This window comes from Pelophylax lessonae (assembly GCF_965119305.1).
Source record: "Pelophylax lessonae genome assembly, chromosome: 7".
NCBI classification, from domain to species: Eukaryota; Metazoa; Chordata; class Amphibia; order Anura; family Ranidae; genus Pelophylax; species Pelophylax lessonae.
The window spans coordinates 29,218,076-29,235,497 of record NC_138774.1 but is presented as its reverse complement, the minus strand read 5'-3'; the positions used below and the strand labels follow the sequence as shown (position 1 = coordinate 29,235,497).

Below are 17,422 nucleotides of genomic sequence, written 5' to 3'. Positions count from 1 at the left end.
CCCTGGTCACAATAGAGAGCCAGGAAGGTCAGTAAATATGTAATTTACCAGCTCCTTCCTTTTCTGAATGGACAGAGTCATAGTCAGTGACATTGTAAAAAAATAAAATAAAATGATAAAAAACAATACAATTAAAATACCAAAAAATAAAAAAGACTGACACCAGTGGGTGAACTTCCAGGATCGCAAAGGTCACACTTGCAACCGGGCCCTGGCATTCCACCACCATGGGGAGCCCAGAAGATGGAAGGAAGGGGGCCCACTGCAGAACCTGTGAAAGGGTCCCCCTGCGGGACCGTAATAAAGGGCCCCACAATGAGAGTAAAGGGCCCCAGGTTCAGTGGGAAGAGCCCCAGGCTTAAAGGGAAGGCCAGGGGTCCGGGGGCCCTTCATGGTTTCTTGCACCGGGGCCCTGAAGGTTCTTGTTATGCCTCTGGATATATATATATATATATATAAATATATATAAAACCTTTATATACAGAACAGAGGAAAGAAAAAAAACTATAAAACATGGTCCAAAACCATGTAACAAAATAAAAATGCGATGTAGTTCTGTTCTTGTTTTGACTATTGGTTCTTACCTTGTAATTGCGCCATCAGCCGTATCCTTCACCAATGGGCTTCCCCAGTACACCACGGCCGTCAACTTTCCTGGCTCGGCCACTTTTGTTCGGGAAGGTGGACATTGGACTTTGGGTGGATCTACATCTGATGGAACACAATAAAATTAGATTCTTGAAGCCAGCTCTGATCCCAGATAAAGGTCTAGGCTTTACAAAGCTCTCAGTGGAGGTTAACAAGCTCTAGACTGTAAAATTTGAACAGCCTTCTACTATTAGGCCCCGTACACACGTGCAAAATGTTGGAAGACTTTTTACGGTTAAAAGAAATACGGCCGACATTCTGTCTGTGTGTATGTAGGTCTATCTGACAGAAGCCAGCCGAATGCTGGAAAACCAGCAGCCGACCAACTCCCAAACAGCGCCAATGGCAATGAGTGCTCTGGCAGGGGGGTTCCTCTCCCTGTCAGAACACAACAGCTCAGTGGGGGATATTGCTGGACTAACCTTGCATGATTAGTACAGTGTCTCTGACCGGAGCTGACTTTTATTTGGGTTGCACAAAAAAAAACTGTAGTGTGTACCAGGCATTAGTCATAGGCGTGCACACAGGGTGTGCCTAGGCACACCCTAATCACACCATGTGTCGCAAATTCCTTATTTAGACCCCTGATATTTTACCAAAGCCCCCTAACGGAGCTCCTAAAATTATTGTAAAAAAAAAATAAAATTGTAAAAAATAATAAAAAATAAAATAATAAAAATAAAAACTACTGACACCAGCCACTGCCTTACTGACACCAACTTCTGCCCTACTGACACCGTCCATTGCTCTACTGACGCCATCCATTGCTCTACTGACACCGTCCATTGCTCTACTGATGCCGTCCATTGCTCTACTGACACCGTCAGTATATGTACACATGCACACACATGCAATGCAATAGGCATGCTTGTGTGGTTGGAGACTGAAAACATACTGCAAGAGACCATAAGAGGTTGGTAAAATGTTGGATAAAACTTCTGAAGATCGTTGCCATTACAGTCCTTTTACAAATTGATGCTCCTGCTTCCATTACTGATATCTGCCACCCAAAATACCGAAAAATTACCAAAAAATTTCAGGTTGACCTATAGGAGCTAGTCCTTCTGTACATTTTAACTCTTCCTTTTCTGAAGTGTGCATTCAGTTGGGTTCCATAGTGTAGTGGTTATCACGTCTGCTTTACACGCAGAAGGTCCTGGGTTCGATCCCCAGTGGAACCATTTTGTAATATGAGACCCGATACTGATTTTCTGAAAGTCAGAGTTTGGAACATCCTCCACACAACACAAAGGCAAGCCATAGGGTCAAAAAGTTAAAATTTGCTGTTTTGCAGAGAATAGAAATGCTAATTTCACCTAAGCAGTACTTTGAAAATTACATAGCTATGTGTCTCTAGCGTGAGATCTAAGGCATTGCTAGCTCTGACTTTTAGTCTCAGGTGATTTGGGGTGGGGTTTGGAGATGTCACTACTATGCTGCTCCCTGGACTCCTTGCTGGAGGCTTTCTGACATGAGGAAGGGAAGCCCTGCCTCTACCGAGATGGCTACCTCCAAACAGTGTAAATCAATACATTGTAAATCAGAAAAGATCAGCTGCAGGGATACAACAGGCAATACCGGAAAATAGTCCTTTGCCCTCTGCCTGCCTTTTTTTGCTTCCAGAGTTAAATTCCTTTTTAACCGCTTGCCGACCGCCGCACGACTATTTGCTGCGGCGGTCAGCCCCTCACAGGCAAAGCGACGTAGTACTACGTCGCTAGCCTGTGAGGCTCTAGGGAGCGAGCGCGCGCCGCCGGAGGCGCGCTCCCGCGCGGTCACGGACCCCCCCGCGCGTGTGCCTGGCGGACCCGATGTCCGCCAGGCACTCGCGATCTTCCGTTACACCGGAAGAAAGGCAGGCAGCTAATGTAAACAAAGCCGCCTGTCATTCTTCCCTGTGTAAGAATGGAGATCACATGGTTCTACTATGTAGGATCGTTGATCTTTGTTCTTACACCAGTAGCCATGTCCAATCACAGTTAGAAGCACGCCCCTAGGACACACTTAACCCCTCCCTCTCCAATACAGTTAACTCCTTCACTGCCAGTGTCATTTTTACAGTAACAGTGCATATGTATAGCACTGATTACTGCAGTAATGTCACTGGTAACCCCAAAAGTGTCAAAAATGTCAGTCAAGGGTCCGATCTGTCCACCGCAATGTCGCAGTCCCGCAAAAAAAACGAAGATCGCCGCCATTACTCGTTAAATAAAAAAACAACAAAAATGACAAAAATCTTTCCCTTTGTTAGTAAACGCGATAACTTTTGCGCAAACCAATCAAAATACGCTTTTTGCGATTTTTTTTTACCAAACATATGTAGCATAAAACAAATTGGCCGAAAATGTTAAAAATTTTAGATTTTTACATTTTTTTGGGGGAATTTCATATAAAAAAATGTGAAAAATATTGTTATTTTTGCAAAATTGACGCTCTTTTTTTGTTTATAGCACATGATCAAAAAATCGCACAGGTGATCAAATACCACCAGAAGAAAGCTCTGTTTGTGGGGAAAAAAGGACGTCAAATTTGTTTAGGTACAGCATCGCACGACCGCGCAATTGTCCGTTAAAGTCACGCAGTGCCGAATCGCAAAATAGGCCCTGGTCAGGAAGGGGGGTAAAATCTTCCGGGGCTTAAGTGGTTAAAGGTGTAGCACCCTCCTAGGTAGGTTCTAGAGAGAGAGAGAGAGAGAGAGAGTTTTGGATCTTTTCTGCTTACCAGAGAGATTGCCAGGTAAATCTATATTGTTCTCTGCCTACAAGAGAGCAGGATCAATTTGTGAGGTCTGCTCATTGTGTTCAGGTACAGCTCAGTTTGTCTGAAGTGTTTAACACTGGTCTAATAGGGAGGCATATTGGACAGTGGGAGGAAACCTGACACATGAGTACACAGACATTTAGTACAGCCCTGGTGATTGGCTGAGGAAAGTGCCGTGTGCATGCTGGGATACTGTATAAATGCCAGGGGGCATGTGCTCGAGGTCTTTGAGCTGGAGAGCGGAGTCTCCCCTCCTCTGTAGAAATTGCCATGCGGCCTCAGGTGGTGGACCTGAGGGCCTAAAGAGTAGAGAGGAACTGAACCCAGAGGTCCTGCAGAGCTGACTTGAAGGGAGACACTGGAAAGGGTCTGATTCTGCCTACAGTGAGTACAGATCTGTGTCATGGGGCCTGTCTTGTGGGGGGCCATCCCTGCAGCTAGAAGAGTCAGTGGATGGGTGTCAGTAAAGGGGATGCTAAACAGTGTCCTGGAGATAATGTAGTTCACCAAGTCTGTTGCTGAAAAGAGCAAGAAGACTTAACCCTTTCCGTACATGTGGCAGTATGGTAAAAGCAGTGGGACTGCTTCCACAAGTAACCTGGTGAGGCCAAGTGAGAGTTGTTCTTATCAACTGTAAATAGTTCAAGTTGGAGTATTCCACTATTCCCTTCTCCCATCCAAGTTCCACAATAAATATCAAAAACCAAAACCCCTGGACTGTTTATTGAGTAACAGGCCATTGGAAGTAAGGATGAATGTGTGAACTACCCCTAGGTGACTGTCTGCAGGTAATCAGAGGAGACCCAAGAAGTCATCACACAGCAAGCCCTACGGGGACAGTGCTACAAAGGAAATCCATAAGAACAGAAATATGGAATCAGTCACTGCTGACTTATTTTTTTTGTATCTGGATAATAGGTGTCCCAAAGCTTCACTTGCTACATGCTGATCAATGGCTCGCTAGGTACTAGCAAGGTAGGATGAGGTGACATTCCTGGAGACTACATTGCGACAAAAACAAGCCAGGAATGGAAAATTCCATATTTTTACCCTAATAGTTTTCTTTAAGGGAACCATTAAACACCAAAGCTGCAACATCATATTCAGTGCATAAAGATAACCTTTTGGCTTCTTTTTATAAAAATACATAAAGATAAAACGGTCATGAAATTTGTGTTTAAAGCACATGTAGACCAAACGTTTTTGGTCAATGACAGAATATGGAAGGGTCTATTTGTAGTCCGTGACCTTGTTGGCGAGATTTTCCATGACTTCCTGCTCAGACATTCTTCCACTGGCTCAGAAAACAGACTAGGGGTTCTTTTTAGGTTTTTAATTGGAAACAACAAACTTAGGATAGGAGTGAGGAGCATGGGATGCCCTGATACACCGCAAACTGAACAATTTGAGGACTGTGCACTTCACAAACTGAATATCGCACAGGATTCCCAATGTTGCTGGTGACACCCTCAAGAGTCAAAAGCTACACACTTCCCTTCAGCATTGAGGGGACATCTACTCACTTAGCCCCAGGATCACTGGTTCCCTCCTGCCAATATCCACCAGGCTCTTTCCAGTGAGGGAGGTGTAGACAGGGCCATCTTACCGAATGGGCACGCTGGGCAGTTGCCCGGGGGCCCCACTTGCTGGGGGGCCCCACCTACCCAGTGACCCAGCCCCAGCCAAGCATTAGTCCCAATTCCCATGTACATCCCACCACCAAACTTAGCAGGTGGCAAGCGCCTGTCGGCCCTATGCTTCTGTCAGGCCACTTGGGCCGTGGAGGGGGAGCTCACAACTGCAGGAATGCCTGTCTACCTGTCTGCCTGTCTGAACAGGCAAACACAGGACAGTCAAGTCTGACTCCCGTCCGTGTGTGTTTTAACCGGACCCAGCTACCCAACTTGGAAGCTGTCATTAGCCTGGCACTGCTGTACCAATAAATATTGCATTATCGACAATTTGCATTTTTATTCTCATGGGTGATTGTGTAGGCGGGGCCCCAGTGCACTGCATTGCCCAGGGGCCTATAATGCTCTTAAGATGCCACACCACCATAGGACAGTTGGAATCTTTCCCACCAACTTCCTCCTGGCTCTCTCCAGTGAGCTTCCTCCTAACCCAACTTGAACCCTGGACATTGATCTGTGAATGGGCCCCCCAGTGAAGCCTAGCAGAGACCATTGTGTCTTCCTCAAAGCACTCTCAAGGATCTTGCACCAGGGGGCATAGCCCCTGAACAGGGGTCTCCTCCTGTAGAACTGGACCCAGGAACATTTCACACTGTTGCTCAGGCCTATGACTATTTATGGGCTCTCTCCCCACCTTCTGGGCACACCTCCCAGGGATTGGCTGCCTGTTCTACTCCCCTACCCCTACTTAACTTCTAGATGCCTCTAGAAGACAGAGGGAAGTAACAGAACAGCAGCCTGTGAAATACTGAGCAGCCCTAAGCAATCAGCCCCTGGGCATCCAAACACTCCCCTCCTCTTTCCTGATCATTGGAGAACATATATTCTTTTCTAATAGATTTTTATTAGAAAAACACATTGAATACAATGAAAAACCATTAAAGCTTTACAGTCAAGCATTACAGGTCCAGTCCACAAATGTGCGATTACTTGCAAAGTTATGTGAATTTAGGTTCCCATTCATGGGAATTGCTATTGTAGTAGCAACTGAAGGAAGATGACGTTTTCAAGAAGGACAACGGTAACACTACCCTTCTATACTGACAAAGTACTTTGTAGTTTCACATAGCATCTAAATTACTGGGGAGATCCCCCTCCAGAAGTCTGGTGGGCCAACAGCCCTCTAGGTGGTGTCAGGTAAGCAGTATGGTGAGGCAAGAAAAAGAGACCTGGACATCTAACTTAGAAAACGGCTAGGAGAGAATTGTACCAAAGAATCAGGGGAGAAAGAGAGGAGAAAAATGAATGGAAGAGGGAAGAGGAATTCAAGAGATGAGCCCTCAGGGGAGCCAACAAACGGGAACATACATTCTACATGAAGATTTACCTACACAGAGAGGTTCTTCTCCGCTCCACAGCCCATCCTCCATACAGACACGATTTCGGTCCCCTTCTATCTGATAGCCCAGAGAGCATGTATAATCACAGCGGGATCCCTCGTTAATCCCAGCCGAACATTGGTATGACCCATTGGGTATCGCCGGTAGAACATGGCATTGGATCCCTAAAATAAAAAATGAAGTAATATATGACCATAGAAAGGGGAAGAGGAGCGGTGGAAAATGTCACCATCTCAACAAATCAAAGAACACCTTGCATTTAATTATTAATAATAAGTGTTCTCTAAATGACTGCAGTTCAATGCAAGCAACTCCCTGTAGGGACATAAAAAAACCACTGTACCATAAAGTGGACCTCCCCTTCCCCCTAATAGACCTGACTACCAACATACAGTTTACTCTATTAACTGAAATGAATAAAGTTAGAAGTACTTAAGCAGCCCATGGATGACTAGATTTTCTTTCCTTCCACCACGGGTGGAAGGAAAGAAAATCACTTGATTCCCCCATCAACAGTCAATGGGCTTGGGTACAATCAGCCTCCCTATACATCAGGGGTGGCACGATCGTTCTGTCCGAGCCCCCCCCCCCCCCCCCGTGCCGCTGTGTCAGAAGGAGCCGATGGCTCCGTTCTGACACTGTGAATCTCCGAAAAGGGGGGACCCGAGGCGCCTCGAGCCCGCCCATTTGTGTGACAATAGCGAATGAAAGTGTGACAATAGCGAATGAAAATTTGCTACTGTCTCACGGATCCCCCTCTTCCTTGGCCAATGCCATTGGCAGAGGAGGAGGTGGGACGCGGGAGGACTCGAAGAGACGCGGGGACTGAAGAGAGGAAGCTGCCACTACAACAGGTAAGTCAAGTGCACTGGGGCTTGGCACACTGTTCACTCTGCATTGTGGTCAATCAGTCTGCATTGAAATTGGGCACGCTGTGGTCACTCCGCATTGAAATTGGGCACGCTGTGGTCACTCCGCATTGAAATTGGGCACGCTGTGGTCACTCCGCATTGAAATTGGGCATGCTGTGGTCACTCCGCATTGAAAGGGGGCACGCTGTGGTCACTCCGCATTGAAAGGGGGCACGCTGTGGTCACTCCACATTGAAAGGGGGCACGCTGTGGTCACTCCGCATTGAAAGGGGGCACGCTGTGGTCACTCCGCATTGAAATTGGGCACGCTGTGGTCACTCCGCATTGAAAGGGGGCACGCTGTGGTCACTCCGCATTGAAAGGGGGCACGCTGTGGTCACTCCACATTGAAAGGGGGCACGCTGTGGTCACTCCGCATTGAAATTGGGCACGCTGTGGTCACTCCGCATTGAAAGGAGGTACGCTGTGGTCACTCCGCATTGAAATTGGGCACGCTGTGGTCACTCCGCATTGAAAGGGGGCACGCTGTGGTCACTCCGCATTGAAAGGGGGCATGCTGTGGTCACTCCGCATTGAAAGGGGGCACGCTGTGGTCAGTCTGCATTGAAAGGGGGCACGCTGTGGTCACTCCGCATTGAAAGGGGGCATGCTGTGGTCACTCCGCATTGAAAGGGGGCACACTGTGGTCACTCCGCATTGAAAGGGGGCACACTGTGGTCACTCTGCATTGAAAGGGGGCACACTGTGGTCACTCTGCATTGAAAGGGGGGCACGCTGTGGTCAGTCTGCATTGAAAGGGGGGCACGCTGTGGTCAGTCTGCATTGAAAGGGGGCACACTATACCTTGATTACTGAAGGCCCCTTTCACACTTTTGTGACCTCAAAGCCACGCAATTTTTTACAGCGTTTTTTGCCGCAAAGCAATGCCTATTACATTTATGCATACATTTTGTAAGGCCCCCGAATGATGTTACAAAAATCCAAATGGCCCTTGGCAGAAAAAAGGTTCCCCACCCCTGCTATACATGGATCAAATCTCAGATGGTCCCTGCTGAACTGGCCAAATTTTGATCTATGTATGGCCGGCTTTACCTGCCTCTTCCTTGCCTTTTATGTCCCTGATGTCTCTCAGCATCTTGCTGTTAACAAACAAGATCTCCTTGGAAGGTATTGGTGATGTAGCCTTCCCAGGGGGCATCCGTGAGGTCCTGGCTATGTAACCAGTGTCTCTGATGACCAGTAATTAGGAAACCTTTAGAGATAAGTAACAGCTAATATATTTAATTTTAAATGACTATAAAATTATTTGACATCAGAGATCAGGAGCAGACTGGCAACTTTCAGGCCAGGGGGCAAGTATAAACCAGAGGTCCATGGTGGAGCGACTTGGCCCCTTTCCCACTTCCCCTCACCCCCCTCTCACTCTTCCAATCCTCCTCCTGACCCCCATTCCAAGCTGAAGCCCTGCACCAGATACTCTCTACTGGCCAGCAGGGGGAGGTTGGGGGGAGCGGGGACAGGACGGTCGGGGCTGGCTGGGGCAGAAGAGTCTCCAGTGGGGCATGGAACCGGCCTCTGCTAAGACACAGTTTACACCATCCATGCTGGGAAAGGTGGGGGGGCCTGAGCTCTGTCCTTGTCTTCAACTCCCACTCAGTAGGTCAGTGGCAGAAGCGGTGCAGCCTTTTTACGGAGCATCAGAGCGGCCCAGTGGGCAATTGCCCCCCTGCCCCCTGGCCCAGTCCTCCCCTGTCAGAGATGCATGCTGATGTGATTTTTGGTGAAAAGAGTAAAGGTCCACAATAATGATATCAATTGGTTTATGCACAATGAAAAGGTTCAAAGAAAATCGTAAACAACATATATCCTATCTTTCCTATTAGTTATCTCATTGTAGTCACTTACTTCTGCAGTAAGCATATCCAGACCAGCGGCGACTTTGCAAGCAGCGCACTGAGCTCTGTCCAATAAGGCGGAAGCCCTGGTCACATGACAGACTGCAACGTGTTCCAAGAGTGCTGCGGTAGCCCGGCCCTCTGGGAGAATAACATGCCGCTTCTCCATCTTGGATCTTCAGGTCATAACACCAGCGAGGAACTTAAAAAAAGACAAGAAGAATTGCCAAAGTAAATACTTTATATCTTTCATGATGGGACTTGAGACTCAATACAAAAAGTTTTAGGTGAGGTTCACACATAGTTTCAGTGCGGGAGTCTGGTGCGTTTCTGTTCACCAGTTCAGGTGCGATTTAGGTGCAAATTTTTTACCTGAAATTGCACCTGAACAGGACCCAAAAATGCACTGGACCCTTTTTTAAAACTGCACTGCGGCCGTCCCACACAGTGTCGGGACAAGGCCATCCAGCGCCCAGAGCAAAGATGCCAAACTGCGCCCAACCTTCCCTTAGGGTTAGGTCGAGGGTGTCCCCCTCCCTGCAATAAACGATTGTGCCCAGGGCAGCCGTCCCTCCTGCCCATCCCTTGTCCCTGCCCTTTCCCCCCCCCCCCAAACCACACATGATACCACAATACCCAGGGCAGCCACCCCTTGTCCCGGCCCTTGATGCTCCCAAACCTCACATGATACCACAGTGTCTGGGGCAGCCACCCCTCCTGCTTACCCCTTGTCCCGTCCCTGGATGCCCCCAAACCACACATGATACCACAGTGCCTAGGGCAGCCTCCCCTCCTGCCCACCCCTTGTCCCGGCCCTGGATACCCCCAAACCTTACATGATACCACAGTGCCCAGGGCAGCCATCCCTCCTGCCCACCCCTTGTCCCGGCCCGGGAGGTCACCAAACCTTACATTATACCACAGTGCCCAGGGCAGCTGTCCCTCCTGCCCACCCCTTGTCCCGGCCCTGGATGCCCCCAAACCTCACATGATACCACATTGCCCAGGGCAGCCGCCCCTCCTGTCCATCCCTTGTCCCAGCCCTTGATGCTCCCAAACCTCACATGATACCACAGTGTCTGGGGCAGCCACCCCTCCTGCCCACCCCTTGTCCCGGCCCTGGATACCCCCAAACCTCGCATGATACCACAGTGCTCAGGGCAGCCGCCCCTCCTGCCCACCCCTTGTCCCAACCCTGGATGTCCCCAAATCTCACACGATACCACATTGCCCAGGGCAGCCGCCCCTCCTGCTCACCCCTTGTCCCAACCCTGGATGCCTCCAAATCTCACACGATACCACATTTCCCAGGGCAGCCGTCCCTCCTGCCCACCCCTCGTCCCGGCCCTGGTCCCACACATGCGTGAATCGGCTGCTTTGGAAGCCGTTCACATTCACATGTTTTGCAAATTGGATGCGGTTAAAAACACATGTGAACCCTGCCTAAACCTGAACTCCAGGACACGCAAATATCATCTAAATACAGGAGTCATGTATATTCTTCATTGAGTCTTGGAGTGCTTCGTGTATTTCAGATCTGTGCAGTAACACACCTTCCAACTTTTTAAAAATGGGAACAAGGGATATCTATCAGCAAAAGTATGTAGCCATAGGACACACCCCTGCCACGCCCCCTTAAATTCGAATTATAAAAAAAAAATGAATAGCTAAACCCAAGTGCTTTTTTCCCCACTACTATTCCTTTATATTGGCTTTTGAAATTTACAGATGCAGCAATTTAGAAATTGGATGAAACGTTTAGCAACTATAAAGATCAGACCAAAATGAGGGATACATTAGGAGGAAAGAGGGACAGGGGGACTTTGTTCCAAATCAGGGACAGTCCCTCAAAATCCGGGACAGTTGGGAGCTATGCAGTAATCCAGTATAAAGCTTTGTCTTAATGCAGGAGATTCCTGTACTAAACCTTTCATCATTTTTGTTGCCTGTCTCCAGAATTCGTCACATTATTCTAAATGAGGTCTAACTAAAGATCTATCTATACAGAGGAATCGGGGCCTCCTTCCTCCAACTGGTGATCCCTCTTGTGATAACCAGGGCTTTTTTTCTCAGAGAATAGGTGCAGGAACTCCCCCCTTCTGAGTCACCCCTTGTCTCTGCCCCCTACCCACCTCTGAGCACCGTCCCCTAGTTTCACCCCTTCCCACTTCCCAGTACCGCCCCTTTTAGAGGATACAGAACCAAGTATAATTTTGTGGTGCTAAATAATTTGTATGGAAAAGCAGTAACATAGATCCTCTGCAGCCAGCGACATTAGACCCCCAGCAACAACAGACACCCCTAGCAACAATAGATCCACCCCACAACAAAAGACCCCATCACAGCAATAATAGATCCCCCACACAACAATAGACCCCCCACGCAGAAACAATGGACCACCCACAACAAAACACCACACCCAGCAACAAAAGATCCTACCCAGCAACAATAGAACCCCCAGCAGCAATAACAGATCTCCCAGCAGTCAGCAGCAATAGACCTGCCAGCAACATAAGACCCACCAGTAACAATAGTCCCTCACACAAAAACAGATCCCCACCAGTGACAATAAATCCCCCAGCAGCCAGCATCATCAATAGACCCTCTAGCACACCCCACACCCCTTTCTATTACATACATTCAGTGCTGGAGGTGCCGGAACTGCGTTCCCCCGCGTCCTGCTGAAAAAAAGCCCTGGTGATAACTAAGATCTATATAGAGAATTAGAACCTCCTACTAGGGATCCCTCTAGTAATAATTAAAGATCTATATAGTTGATGATCCCTCTAGCGATGACCAAACTTCTATATAAAGGAATCAGGACCAGTGGCGGCTGGTGCTAAACTTTTCTGGGGGGGGGGGGCAGCAAACAAACCCCCCCTCCCCGGGTCCACACTCAGCCCTCCAGGGTCGCAGCATGGCGGCTTCCCCTGCTTCTCCTAGGGATTGGCTGGGAGGAGAAGCCGAAAACCAATAGCCCAACCTTTTTCCAGCAAATAAAAGCCTCAGGCTCCAATTATACTGTATGCTTAGTCCGGCGCCCCACATGCAATCTTGCATGCAAACTAGGGGGTCAGCACCCCTGCACCCCTTAGGGACAGGCCGCTCCTGATCAGGACCTTATTTCTCCTGCTGGTGATCCCTCTAGTAATAATTAAAGATCTACTGTATATAGTTGATGATCCCTCTACCGATGACCAAACTTCTATATAGAGGAATCAGGGCCAGTGGCGGCTATTGCTAAACTTTTTTGGGGGGGTGGCAATCAAACCCCCCCCTCCCCAGGTCCACGCTCACCCCTCCAGGGTCGCAGCATGGCGGCTTCCCCTGCTTCTTCTAGGGATTGGCTGGGAGGAGAAGCTAAAAACCAATAGCCCAACCTTTTTCAAGCCAATAAGAGCCTCAGGCTCCAATTATATGCTTAGTCCGGCGCCCCACATGCAAACTAGAGGGTCAGCACCCCTGCGCCACTTAGGGACTGGTCGCTCCTGATCAGGACCCTCTTTCTCCTGCTGGTGATCCCTCTAGTGACATTTAAAGATCTATATAGAGGAATCGGAACCTTCTTTCTCCTGCTGGTGATCCCTCTAGTGACACTTAAAGATCTATATAGAGGAATCTGAACCTTCTTTCTTCTGCTGGTGATCCCTCTAGTGACACTTAAAGATCTATATAGAGGAATCTGAACCTTCTTTCTTCTGCTGGTGATCCCTCTAGTGACACTTAAAGATCTATATAGAGGAATCGGAACCTTCTTTCTTCTGCTGGTGATCCCTCTAGTGATAACTAAATATTTATAGAGAAGAATTAGGACCTCCTTTTTCTGGTTGAGGGGCCCCTCTAGTGCAGAGGTTCTCAACCTTGGGTCCATGGACCCCTAAGAGGTCCTTGGATGGTTTAAGGGGGTTGGTGAGGGTCAGATAAAAAATACCATTTACATTCACTATAGAGCCCTCCCCTTTGTCCCACTCAATGGTTTCCCCGTATAAGAAACTAAAGAAACCACACCATTGTACTTCTTATAGCACCAACCACTAAGCATCTTTTGACTCATTGTTGGTCCATGTTTACCATTATAATAGGAGGGAGTTTTTTGTTAAGATTATTTACTTTATTCAAGCTATAGGTATATATATATATATATATATAAGGCATTTATTAAAGATATATATTATATATATGTATATTATATATATATATATATATATATATATATATATATATATATATATATATATATATATATATATATATATATATATATATATATATATTAATTATTATATATATATAATAATATTATATTAATAATATATTAATATAGTAATTAATGAATGAATATAATTAATAAATTAATATTATTATATATATATATACAGTAAACCCCCCTCCATTGCGGGGGTTACGTTCCGGACCCAGCCGCGAAAAGGGAAATTCCGCGAAATAGAAAAACCCTATTAAAATGCATTGTAGGCATGATTTTTTTACTGTCACTGTACGTGTAGAAGCATTTTAAGGTCTTTAAACACACTTTTAAAACAATAGAAACTCATTTAAACACATAAAAGATACTTAGAGACAGAGCAAGAGCTATGAAAAACACAAAAATCTTTCATTTGTAATGATTTATATAGTAAAATAACATTACAAAAAAAAACGCGAATTACCGGGACCGCAAAAACTGAACCGCGATGTAGCGGGGGACTACTGTATATATATATAATAAAACATTTAAAAAAAATAAAGTACATACATTTACTGCATGCAAAGTTGTTTTTATGTGAATATTTCTGGGGAAGGGGTTCATAGTAGTTATCGGATTCTTAAAGGGGTCAGTGACTCAAAAAAGGTAAAGAACCACTTCTGTAGTGATAGCTAAAATTCGTTATTGGGGGGGAAAAAAAAGCTGTGGTGAATGCGGGCATTGATCCCACTACCTCTCACATGCTAAGCAAGCACTCTACCATTTGAGCTAATTCCTAAGAGGTCTGTGGATAGGTTAAGGGGGTTGGTGAGGGTCATGTAAAAAATACCATTACCACTCAATTCACTATAAAGCCCTCCCCTTTTTTTTTTTTTTTAAGCCCGTAGCGTGTGAAACACACTCAAAAGACTTCACCCGGTGCATAAAAAAGTGCACACACACAAACGTGAGGAACACAAAAAGTGCACAGGGTGTGCGAACACAAATGGTCTTCCCTCCGAAGAGGTAGGACCCGAACCTCGATCCCCCGGGGCGCAAGACTCCTGACAGGGATTTAAGGTACTCATGGTCTGTCTGGCCGAAACCAGACCGACCCCGTTCTTCAGGGGGACTGCCGAAACAGCCCCCACCGAGTACTAAGTGGGGCTCCCCCAAAGGGAGACCCCATGAGAGAGGGCGAACTAAGCCAAAAGGCCATATCCACCCCCTCCCAAGACTCAAGGCAGGGCCCGAGGACCCACACCCTACAAGTCGTGCAGTGAAAAAAGGTGATAGAAAGTGACAAACTACAAAGAAAAAGCACACACAAACAAAAAGGTGGGGAAGGGGAAGTGGAGAGGTGAATTAGTGCCTAAGTGAAAAACAAAGGCAGGCCTTCCGGCCGGAATAAAAATTCCTCTGGTCGAAGCCAAAAGGCCTTGCCCAAGAGGCAGGTGCTTAAAAAAGTGTGCGTAGGTGCAGTGACCATGCAGTGACCATGGTGCCGAAAAACTCAAGGCGAGCTGCCCCTCACCAGTGAGAATTAAGGCACCCCTGGGCTGCCACCCCAGGGGCACATACACTACGGGCTTTTTCTACCCCGGCCCAATGGCCAGACCGAGTGTAGCCCTTACCTACCAGGAGGTTTAGAACGTGGACAGCTTAGAGAGAGCCTGCCTTCAACTGGGGACAAGCCTTTTGCAAGAACAGATTCAACCCAGGAGGAAAGGCCCTCCCACCGCCATCCCAATTCCTCACCAATTACATCCAGGAGCAATACTAACCGTCATTTCCCAGCTTTCTTGCTCCCTTCAAACTGGTAGGGGCGGACCCATTCAAACCAAAAGGTAATGGACCCATCCGGCTTTCTCTGATGTGGCTTACTTCCCAGTCTCCCGGTTATTCCGGAGCTCCCTGGTTCATTTCGACCCCCACCGATACTAACCATCAGGTTCCATACCAACTGATAAGAACAGATACTACACTTGATCTTAGCCAAAAGGCCGAGAAAGCCCTCCCCTTTGTCCCACTCAATGGTTTCCCATTGAGAGAAACTAAAGAAAACACACCATTGTACTTCTTATAGCACCGACCACTAAGCATCTTTTGACTCATTGTTGGTCCATGTTTACCATTTAAATTTGTATCAACATTATAATAGGAGGGAGTTTTTTGTTAAGATTGTTTACTTTATTCAAGCTATAGGTATGTATAAGGCATTTAATAAAGACATATATATCTTATATATATAATATTATTATATTATTAATATATTAATGAATTAATATAATTAATATATTAATATTATATATATATATATATATATATATATATATATATATTTCAATAAAATAAAGTACATAAATTTACTGCATGCAAAGTTGTTTTTATGTGAATATTTCTGGGAAGGGGGTTCATAGTAGTTATCGGATTCTTAAAGGGGTCAGTGACTCAAAAAAGGTAAAGAACCACTTCTGTAGTGATAGCTAAAATTCATTATTGGGGGAAAAAAACACTTGGAGAATGCGGGCATCGATCCCGCTACCTCTCACATGCTAAGCGAGCGCTCTACCATTTGAGCTAATTCCCCTCCATGGTCTCCCACAGCTTGCCAGCTACTGTATAAAGACCCTGAAACCCACCTGAACAAATTAAGGTACAGGTTCAGACAAACATCAAGTATCATAAATGCTTACTTTACTTATTATGTGCATATTTTCCATAAATATGCAAAGATCGGGTGAATGAGTCATGAGCTGGTGGCTGCAACATCCCGAAAAGTAAACCGGAAAAGTAAACCGGCATCTCCCTTGGAACTTTTAAGCAGCCATGAAAAATTACGTGTTAAAAAAAGAAAAGTTTATTATACATTGGATTAAAAAATATATTGCGCATCAAAAACCTCTGGTCTCAGATTGCATATAATTGCTATAGTCGATAGCGGCAAAACAACATACATTCAATAATGTTAATTATCGCCGGTTGACCAGCTATGACAGATTATAGCATACATCATGAAATTTAAAAAAATATACCAAAGTATATTCCCCGCGCCAAGGATATAAGTTGTGTATAAATAAGAGAAATAAAAGAAATAAATTATGTATGTATATTTAGGTAAAATGAATAGTTCAGCAGCAGCTGTAGGTGGTAAACGGAAATAAAAGGGATTAGCTCTGGGGACAAAAAGCTAACTACAGCGCTTGCTGAATAAGGTTAATGATATCAAATATATACCCCAATGATTATATTAGTGACTGTATGATTAATAAATAGCACATAATTAAATAAATAATTCAATCATAATGGCAAACAATGGTAAATAAATAATAAAACGTGACTCACTGGTCATATATAGAAAGTCCAATAGGTATAAAGTGACTTTAGTGCTCAGAATAATCAAAAAGTCCTTAGTGACTGTATGGTTCAACGTTTTCAAAGGTGCAAGTGCTCAAGCATGAGTGTCCATATAATTCTGTGACATCAATCCGTTTCGCCGTGATTTGTGGGTAGATGAAATCACTTACCAGAACCAGTGGGTCCTATGTGCTTTACAGCACTAGGACCTTTCGCGCTTTAGTGCCCCCTGGGCTGGGGTGGGTTCCCCCTTTTTTCCTCTGGGCTGGTCTGGATTGGTAACTGGCTCCTCCTCACACCATGGTATTTGGCCAATTATAAAAGGAAAAAGAAGCTCCAGTGCAGTATCAGCAAATAAGTTTATTACCCAATAGTAATGGGTTAAATAGTAAAGGATTGCATAAATAAAAGAAGCAGTGGTGGTCAGTGGTCAGCTGGTGTGGGCTGCACGTCTTCACTGCAGAGTGGCAGGGAAGTGACAGGGGTAGGAGCGGAGATGATTTCAACAGCTGATGCGGTGTAACGTTACAACACACTACCGTGAAAATTCCCTACCCTCCAGACCTCTGAGCATGCGCAATGGTAACCTGCTCAGCTGTTCCATGACGTAGGTGCACCGGAAGTGACGAGGGTAGGGAATTTTCACGGGTAGGGTTTTTTCACGGAACACCGGTGC

General features: G+C 46.1%; 1 protein-coding gene across 1 annotated transcript in view; it reads right to left on the bottom strand.

Moving 5' to 3' along the window:
• SRPX2 (sushi repeat containing protein X-linked 2) overlaps positions 1-17,422 on the bottom strand; it is a 96,086-nt gene that overhangs the window by 23,255 nt on the left and 55,409 nt on the right. Inside the window, exons 4-6 of the mRNA XM_082262558.1 lie at positions 9,217-9,408; positions 6,427-6,603; positions 585-711 (exon numbers count right to left, since the gene is read on the bottom strand). Of these exons, the coding sequence (XP_082118684.1) occupies positions 585-711; positions 6,427-6,603; positions 9,217-9,408 (496 nt within the window). The remainder of the gene's footprint in view (positions 1-584; positions 712-6,426; positions 6,604-9,216; positions 9,409-17,422) is intronic.